The sequence below is a fragment of the Propithecus coquereli genome, unplaced genomic scaffold (genome assembly GCF_000956105.1).
Source record: "Propithecus coquereli isolate 6110/MARCELLA unplaced genomic scaffold, Pcoq_1.0 Scaffold4, whole genome shotgun sequence".
Lineage (NCBI taxonomy): Eukaryota > Metazoa > Chordata > Mammalia > Primates > Indriidae > Propithecus > Propithecus coquereli.
This window is the reverse complement of record NW_012149729.1, coordinates 1,758,558-1,768,661: the sequence shown is the minus strand read 5'-3', so window position 1 is coordinate 1,768,661 and position 10,104 is coordinate 1,758,558. Positions and strand designations below refer to the sequence as shown.

The 10,104-nt window shown below is 39.3% G+C and overlaps 1 protein-coding gene across 1 annotated transcript in view; it reads right to left on the bottom strand.

The window, feature by feature from the left end:
• Positions 1-9,109, bottom strand: part of CADPS2 (Ca++-dependent secretion activator 2) — a 645,614-nt gene extending 636,505 nt beyond the window's left edge. Inside the window, exon 1 of the mRNA XM_012652730.1 lies at positions 8,673-9,109. Within this exon, the coding sequence (XP_012508184.1) occupies positions 8,673-9,011 (339 nt within the window). The 5' untranslated portion in view covers positions 9,012-9,109. The remainder of the gene's footprint in view (positions 1-8,672) is intronic.
• Between the last annotated feature and the right edge of the window lie 995 nt (positions 9,110-10,104).

The window sequence follows — 10,104 nt, the reverse complement described above, 5'->3', positions numbered from 1 at the left end:
AAACAAAAGCTATTCTTTTAAAAACAAAAAAACTATCCTAGAGTACAAATAAAGGTAAAATGTTTCTCATTTTATACCATTATTCCTTAAAACCAAACCTGTGACCATGAAAGTCCAAAACAGAAAATGACAGACCTTTCTTTTATGAATATTGGTGTGAAAGTCAAAAATTAAAAGTACAGGAAACTCAAAATCAAAGGTGTAGAAAAAAACAATCATAATAAGGTAGAATTCAACCTGGCAATGCAAATATGGTTTAATAATAGGAAGTCTAGTAATCTGTCGCATCAATAAAACAAAACTAGGCAATCACCTTGATTAAGGCAAAAAAGGAATTTGATAACATTGAACATAAATTCCTGATATCTTTTATTTCTTTAATGTAATAAAAGGATAATTATTTGAACAATAAAGAGTATCTATCATAAAATCCTAACCAACAATAAATTTACTATTAAAGTATCAAAAGCATTCCCCAGTAAAGCCTGGACCAAGGCAATGGTGTTGGCAGCAAGTACAGATACTGTTCTGAACATTCTAAAGAGTACAGTGACTTGTAAAACGGAAGAGGTACAGCTACTGGATAGGACCAGACAAAAGCCATCACTATCAACAGATGATTCAATCACTTACCTAGAAAATAAAGAATGGTCAATACTAAAGAAAATAATCAACTGTATACCATAAATATATAACATCAATATGGCCTGTTATACATAAAAAATTAAAGTTTCCCATTTATCCACATTGAGAAGATGATAGAAAAAGATAAGTCATAATAAGAACAAAAAGTATTAAATATTTAAAAATAACCTTGATTATAAATGCAAGGGGTCTATATAATGAAAAGTACAAAATATTACAAAAACATAGCGGCCTGACTAAATGGAAAAGGTAAGCTATGCTCCTGGAAGACTGGATATAGTAAAAAAATATCATTGTTTCCCAAATATGCTTAATTAAATCAACAACTAGAAATGACAGCATCTAACCTGGAGCATATGTATGCAGTAGGCACTATACTAAGCACTTTACAGGCTTTATCTCATTTAATCACAACAAGATTTCTATGAGGTCATTATCTCACCATTTTATAAAAATTCTAGTGAGAACCCAGAAAGATGAAGTGCCCTGTTCACACGGAGAACGAGTATCAGAGAAGAGTGAAGCCCAGTCCCTCTAAAGACACAGCGACTTCCTAATCAATATGCTATACTGGTCCACTATTTTTAAGAGTGGGGAGGGGAAGGAGGAATGATCAAAGAATTTCTGACACAGAAAAGCGAACTAACAACATCAGAGATTAAAATATACAAAGTTTTCATAAGTCAAAATTACACGATCATTTGCAAAAACTAGAATAAATTTATAGACACACAATTTATATATGTATTATACAAATTATTCAGCATTAGCCCACAGAGGATTTCTGCTTGTTTTATTCTCTACTATATCCTCAACACATTAGACAGTGTTAAATTCACATAATAGGGGTTCAATAGTTGACCAAGGAAATAATGAAGGAAAGAATATGATTAGTCAGGCCTTAAAGTTTAGCAGTGAAAGTTTCATCAAAAATCAGGCTACAACAACTGCTTAGCTTTTGAGGAAAAAAGTAAATACAACTTCTTGCCTCAACCTTTCATTCCAGATGGGTAGTTGTCTAAGAGCATAAATAAGAAATAAGAAGTTATTAAGGAAAAGGTCAATAGAAGCATACCTAAAAACAAAATGAAAGGCAGACAATAGATACATACTGTACAAATGAATGATACCTTCGATATGTATACTGTTAAAAGAGTCACATCAATTAGTAAAATCAAAATTTCACTAGAAAAATGGGGAAAGGATATTAGACTATACACACATACAGAAATACATCCTCACAACCAACGAGAAAGGAGCAAATTAAATAGCTCAGCTATCAGATTGGCGAAGACAGCCTTTAAATTGTTCAGGCCCTTTGCCCCAGTAACACTTTCTTTGTAAAAACTCATCACCAACTTGAAGGTTATAAAATGAAAATATTCAAACCATAAAATTTACAAAGTGATGTGTAAAGTTTCGAGAAGCAAAGCAGAGCACCGATAATGCTGTACAAAGTACAGCCTCCAAACACAAATCAACAGTTACTTTATCTTTCAAAGCAATGTGAAGAACAGAGGCTTTTCCTTACTATCCACTTAATGTTAGAATTTTGGAACCAGCACAACTCAGATAAATTCTTGTTTAAATAGTTTTTATTAATTTATTTAATAAGACAATTATGTGAGAATGCCTTCTAAAGTTTACTTTTTGAGAAGCCTGTCTGCATTACTACTGCGTCCACTGAGGAAACAGTCCACCCATTAAATAGGGATCAATCAGACAGCATAAGATCTCGTAAGACCTTTGTGAAATGTACTGTTCAGTTAGGAATTAGTGTCAGCTCCAACTTTTGAGATTTCACTATATTCTCCTTCCAAGTTCATTTTGGAATGGGGAGCAACACTCATGCTCAGCGTCCACTATTTATTATATTTTCTGTTGCTAATGTCGTGGTTTACCTGTGGTTTTATAACGAATAAATTACACAACTGCCAATGTAATTTAAAAGCCTCCAGCACATTACCACATTAAAGACCTTTTAAAAGTCTAAATAAGTATGTACCGGCCTTTCAATTGTATTGGCTCAACAAATTTTAGAGTATAACTTAGGTGTGTTTTTTTTCCTTGCGTAGAGTAGCCCTATTGTCTTTTCCTTAATATAGAATATCATTGTAATTACTCAGTAATCTCACTCATTATTGCAAATACTTTTACCTTGCTTAGGTGAAAATAAGCCATTTTCCTGTAGTTCTCTTTAGAATAGTAGTTCTCAACCTTGGCTGTACACTGAAATCACCTGGGAAGCTTTAAGACTATACCCCCAGAGATTAATTGAATTAGTGTAGGGTACAACCTGGAAAATGAGATTTTTAAAAGCTCTCCAGGTGATTCTAATGTGCAGTCAAGATAAGAATCACTGACTTTTCTTCTTAAGAAAGGAAATCATATCAAAATCTTTAAGTAACTTAAAACACACTGGTCATAAAATGTAATGTTAGACATTTTGAACAACAGCTCCATAATTTTATGCTTGAATATTATTCAAACTCAAGGAAATATGTCGTTTGTCTCACTGGTATGTCCACTATTTACAATCATTAGGTCTTTTGCTAGCCTAAAAACTGAAATAGCAATATTACATGACTATACAACCCACCTCTTCCTTCCCAAAGAAAGGTCTCAATTAATTTGAAATGCATAAAGTAGCAGAATAACTCAAAAGTGGTGTGCCTCACTAGCAAATGATAACTGGAAAGATGTCCCGTTCAGAATTCGTATACTTTATGATCTGACAGTCAGCTTTCTCAATTTTGTTTTGAAAGACCTCACAACCATGCTGTTTATCTTATGAGAGTACAAAGAGAGCTGTTTCCATTAAAAAAAAAAAAAAAATCTGAAAAGGGAAAATACACAATTGAAATATCTTAGTTCACTTTATAAGTAGTCATTATATATCAAAATTAGTTGATTTCATTTTTGAAAGAAAGCAGCAAATGCCAGTATTGCTTAATCCATTTGAGTTCTTATTAGCACAACTCATTCCTCCAAATTAAGTGCTGTGATCTCAGGATACCCTGTGGAGGGTTAGAAGAATCAGTGGAAGCAACAAGCATTTTTCTCTGAGACACCATTTTAAGTCCAGTCTGAGGTTTTACTTTAATGTGTGGTTTCCAACTCACTCCCCACAGGGCAAAATATTCTCTATTATTAACAGCAGCAAACAACATAACTCATCGTTTCCGTATTTGCACCATAATAAATCAAAGCCTAAGGAGCACAAAGGATAAATTAATTATTTCATCATATATTACAATGTAATAATAATAAAGTGTACAATAAATGAAATGTGCTTGAAAAATCCTAAAATCATCCCCCATTGCGTGGAAAAATTGTCTTCCATGAAAACAATCCCAGGTGCCAAAAAAGGTTGAAGACTGCTGGGATAAATGATCTTAGCTCCCTAAGAGCATAGCATTTTAGACTATCACCAGATCTGTTGGAAACCTGCAAGCAAGAAAACAAGGCATACTGTGAGATTCAGTGATGCTTATTTGTCTCTGTGGTTTGGTAGGGGCACTGAGAAAGTGTCACTTCAAAGTCATTAGTTCTACACCAACAGGTAGTACTATATTTATGGCTTTCTTTAGAAAGATGAGGTGAGCCCTGGAGGTCTCAAAATATGTTTAAGAACACTAGTCTCAAAGAAAGAGTAGAAGACCCTTTCTTTAATGTTGCCTTTATATTATCTTTCCTCCATCCTAGACCTAATTCTTTGAGGCATGGACTGAATCTAAGACTTACATGTATACAACAGACATTTGCTAAGTTCCTTTATGTCATGCACAGTGCTAAGTATATATCAGGCCTCGATTGTGTCATAAAAGCCCCAAAGGTAGGGCAACATAACACTAAGGAACAGGGCACCTAGCACAAGAAAAGTGATTCTCAGCCTTTGTAGATCTATAGCTCAAGTTTAATAAAACTGGCTCTTTCTCTGAGCTTAAGGATCACCTCAGTAGTCATAAGATAAAAAAAAAAAAAAAAAGAAAAGAAAACTACTGCTTCCAAAGGTAGAAAAAAGTGGCCATTTTACTGTAGTACAACATTCAGATGAGAGTTGGAGGCAAAAAGCCCACTGTGTTATTATTCCAACCAATACTATTTCCCCACAATGCTCTCCTCCAGATCAATTTTACTCAAGTTTACTTCCCCACCATCTGCAGTCTCACAGTATTATACATTTCATTATACATATATACATTTCTCAAACTTAGATTCTATCATGGAAAATTATATAAAATGGTGGGAGTGATTATGATACAAAAAGGTTTAATAAGGCACAATTTAGTGTTATTACAGTGGCAATACACATTGAACCATAAAGAACATGGGTATATGAATCATACAAAAAGCTGTTAGATACCATTTTAATCTTTTTAATTCCCTTTTCATTATGTCTAGCTAAAAAACAGTTGGCTTCTTTTCAACATCTGACTTTTACTAAATTTGATAATAAAAACAAAAATAATGAATAGAGCAATTACTGACTAGAAACCTATAGACTCTAAGCCACATGCATCTTAAACATAGTTATGAATTTAGACCTGAAGTTTGTGAACTCACATCTATGAGTGAAAGTACTTTACCTCTTCTCTGCTGGACATTATTTTTGTCAGGGTCTCCCTACCTTCTAACTATCAAGGAGCCATTTTATTACTTTTTCCTCTAAGATCTCAATGTTTTCCAAAAGCATGACATGTGAATTGCCTTTACTAAGTAATACCTGATTTGCTTGATCTATATTATTATTTTTCTAGTTTCAACACTGATCCCACCTTTAACCAATGATCTAGAATCATCCAATGTTCATAATCAGTTAGCATGATTACAGTGCAAAGGTAATCAAGATAAGCAAGCATTAGGGGCTTAAACACCATTCACTCCTTAAGTCATTTTTAGATGTCTGTTTGTTACATCATACTGCTATCATGCATGAACCCCTGGATATGTTTATTTAGGAAGTGTGGCCATGTGGTACAGCACTCTGTCAGTGTCTAGCCCCTACTCACCCCCAGAATTTTCTGTAAAGCCAACAGTAGTCAATTACAGGGCCTGACTTCTATTATTCCTCTTAGTTGAAATATTCCAGCCTAAAGCAAAGAAATACATATTTTTGTTAACTGCACATTTAATGCTATTAAGCTTTCTCAAACAGCTCACAGACACAACCTCTTACTAGCTTTGTGGGCCATTTTAGGCAGCTGAAAAAAATAAACACAGCGCTGTTCAGCTCTGGTTCATAGAAATTCACCAGCCCTAACAGTGAAAGGGCTTTGACTGATGAAAAACCTGAGTCCTGGCCTCTAGGGTAAGCTCTTATCTCTGTGATTAATTTTCTTTGTTTAGAAAATGAGGACCCTTTCAGATCTCAATTTCTGAATCTCTAAATTCTCAAAGTTGAAAGGAGTAAGCAGCAATATGCATTTCAATGACAATAATCTAAACTATTAAATCTTTTTACTGAATGTCTGACTAGTTGAAGATACAGAATAAAAACATACAATGGATTAGTGATTTTTCAATTATCCTGTTACTTCTTTTATATAATCCAACTGTACAATTCAAGACTTAAAGTAAGTTTTTGGCATTAATTATTGGCTTGTGCATCAAATGCACCTGAACATAGTTAAATTTTCATTTCATTTTGCTCTGGGAGGAAACCAGACTGCCAAAAATTGTTTCAGCTGCTTTTAGTAAGCAGCATGTTACTACGAGGGTTGAGGCTTTTGAATAAGGTAAATACTTAGGTTGTTACGGGGCATCCATCTTAATAAAAAATAAAAACAATTCACAATTTGATTTATACTCAGTGCTCTCAGCACTTAGAAAATATAAATTCTATGCATTCCAACTATTTTGTCATAGAACATATGTAGTGTTTTGCTTTTTTGTTGTAGTTTGGAATTATTTTTGGTAATGCCTGGATAAGGCTGTAACAATAGTCTCCTCAGGGCTACTGTGAATGCACCTGTTTGCCAATTCAAATAATTTTGAACAAACATTCTTATTGAAACAGGTGGTGTCAGAGAAAACTGCACTATTTGAACAACCAAGGGAGAGTCTGCTTCATCAACAAAATGCAACAAGTATTCACAGTATAAGTCAACTCCTAGTAAATGACTTTTGTTAAAACATCTTCAAGGGTAATATTCCAATGAGAAATAGCCTCTTAACTTCACCAAACATTATTTTTATACTTTAATATACTAAGAATAAGCTTAAATGCAATATGAATGATAAAGCTGGAGACTGGATGATATAAACATCATAGAACTTATATCACAACATATATGTCAAAAATTACACTTAGTTTAAGAATGACTACTAAAGTCTACAGTTTCTTGACTTGAAGTGGAGAAGAGTATGTGGGTAACTGCCTCGGGAGAGACTCAACACAAGCAACTGGTTAGGAATTATGGTATTCAACCTGGAGTGGAGTAGAGCACTCACAAAAACAATGCAGGGCATTCAAAACTGACCTGAGGAATGGTGGCTTTAATACTTCTGGCATGGAGAATGATACTATGACCTATTTCTCTTCTCCAACATAAGGAGTTGCCTAGAGGACCTCAAGATCTCTTCCAGCTCTAATTTTCTGTGACTCAGAACTATCCTACAGGGTTCGGTTACCTGAATGATCTGTGTGATTAGTCTCCAACTGCAGGGAAATATCCCATAACATTCCCAAAGTATAAATAACTCCAAAATAGCTACTCATTTGTCCCTGTTTTAAAAGGTTGGGTAAGAATACTTACAAATTTTCTAAGAGGGTAGATCTTAAGCATACAATACAGTTTTGTTAACTATAAGCAGTTTCATAGGTGGATACTTATCCCCAAACTGAGTTGTACACATTAAATACGTACAGCTTTTTACGTATCAATTATATCTCAAAAAATAAAGGTTAAATGGATGTAGGAGGGTGTTGAGAGGGGTTAGGGAGACTGAAGCTACTCTGAACTACGGTTATATTTCAAGTCAATTCAAAACCTCTCCAAATTTCTAAAAATGCCTCTCATGCTGAAGTTAATATCTCAGAAAACTAATAAATATCTGTGCACCTAGGTATACCTTGAGCAAACTACATTCTCTCTGGATCTCCATGTCTTGTCACAAACTGAGGCAACTGTTACAGATTTCTACAGAAACTTCCAGGTTCAGCAAATTATAATATTAACAAAATTTCCTAGACAGTTTCTATTGTAAACATTTACTCACTTAGGCAATTTGAGTCATTACCTTTGTCTGCTACAGAACATCAGACTCCTTGAGTCTTGTTTTAAAACTAAAGTTGGAAGACATTTCACCTGAAACAAACTCCTTTCCTCTTTGGGGAGAAAGCAAGAAACAAAACAAAGTATTTTGAAAGCATTTTGTTATGAAGTGATTCTGCATCAATCCCTTGTTTTTCATCAACAGTACGTTCCATTAGTCCTGCCCAGACCGAGAATAACTTACTATTCTACAAAGCTGCATACCTTCCTCAGTGTTTGTGCATTTGATGTCCTGGCTGTATGGCAGTATAGGAAACTTTGGTTTTTATTCACTGAGGAGAATTTCTACGCGTCTCCCTAGTGAAGATTTCTTTCTAGCTAACAGAAGGAAAGTGCTCAGACTTCACCTGTTTCACCTAGCTACACTCTCATTCCGACCCACGGCAAAACGCAGCTCTAGCAATACCACACCGGGCTACGGGGCAGGAATGCATCACTGCTGTTAGAAATTAAACTTGATGGGAGTTGCATTCTAATCCGGCCAGAGCTGCTCCTGCCGGGTGCAAGCACAGCAAGGCGGGCGCTGTTGGTCGGTCTGGGTCTCACGGATGGGGAGCTGACAGCTCCTGCCACCCGGGCTGAGGGGGGGAGGAGAAGTGTCCGCAGCAGCCCCGTACCCGGCGGGCGAAAGCACCGTCTTGTCCTCTAAGATCATTTCGCAGAAGGACGGCAGGCAGGCACCCCAGAGGTCTCTCCTGAGAAAACCTCAGGGAGAAGTGGCGTCAGAAGGCTCCCGGTCCCGCGACTCACCTTCTGCTGCCTCCGGGCCATGTCGGTGGGCTGCTTGGCGTTGAAGGGGTACGCGATGCACCTCACGACGAAGACATAGAGCTGCAAGCGGATCCTCCGCTCCTGCTCGTCGTCCAGCTGCCGTTCGGGCTCGTCTCGCCCCTCGCTGAGCACCGAGGGGCTCGGGCTCACGGGTCTGGCCGCGCCGCTGCCGCCTGTGCGCCCCAGCGCGTCCCGCCGCCCTTCTCGAGCCGGGGCCGGCGGAGCTCGCTGCGAGCCGCCGGCCGCCACCAGCACATCGCGGCTCTCCTCTTCCAGCCCCTCGTCCGACTCCTCTTCGCTGGAGGACGGGTCCAGCATGGTGCTCGGGGGGCCCCGCCGCTCGGCTCGCGGTCCCCAGGCGCCTCACCCCCGGTGGCTGCACCCGCGGGTCCGAGGGAGCCGCGGGGCTGCTAGCAGCGGCCGCAGAGCGAAAGGGAAACTGGCCAGGGCTTTCCGGACACGTCGAGTTAGATCCAGGAGTATTTCCTACCACCAGGGCGAAAGGGGCGGGCAGGAGTCGGGAGGAAGACTGGGAGGGGGAAGAGGGGGAGCCACCGGGATTGAATAGGCGGAGTTAGCGTGGGGGGTGAGCCTGAGCGCCTCGGGAATTGCTCCGCCAGTCCCAGGCGCGCCGGCCCTGTGGTTCCCCTCAGTCCGCGCACAGGGGTGGAGTGGCCAGAGCGAGCGCCCGGGCGCAGGTGGGGAACCTGTGGCGCCTACAACTAGCAACACGTGGAATGGAATGTTGAGGCGCGGCGCGGGGACGCGGAGTGCGCGTGCGCGCGCTGCCGCCGCTGGCCGGACCGAGTGTCCAGGTGCCAGGGCGCTGGAGCGCACGGTTTGCAAAAGCAGGGGAGCACCTGAGCGGGATGGGCATGAGAGCGCCCACCTGGGGCTGCTCGGACTGCCCTGACCCTACCACCCATCATCTTTTCCACCCCGATGGCTTCCTGGGGAGGTGAGAGTAGGGTAGGGGGACGGGGAGGGTTGTCCCCAGCAAGAGGTGAGGGGGAGCAGCTGGGACTTCTCTCAGACGCGAACCTGATGTCCAGGGTTTGAACTCGAGCGCGGAAAGTGGCACTGGAGCCGGTCATCTCGAAATATCATTGGGAGGAGACTTTGAAAAGTCTCTCGCCCTGCTCTGCTGCTGCTTGACGTTCATGCTGAAGTCCAAATTATAAAAGTTGGCACGTAATGGAAAAAAAAACACGAGGCTTACTTTTTAAACTGTTTTATTCCTGCAGATGCAAGAACAAGATAGATTTTATATTTGCAAAATGACACTTTGATTCAGTTCAAAGATAGCTCGGTTATTTTCTGGGTTGGGATGTGATTGACTCAAAACAGGTTGTGTAGTGTAGACATTTATTCAGCAAATATTTGAGCGCCCGCCGGGTATCTAGCACTGTTA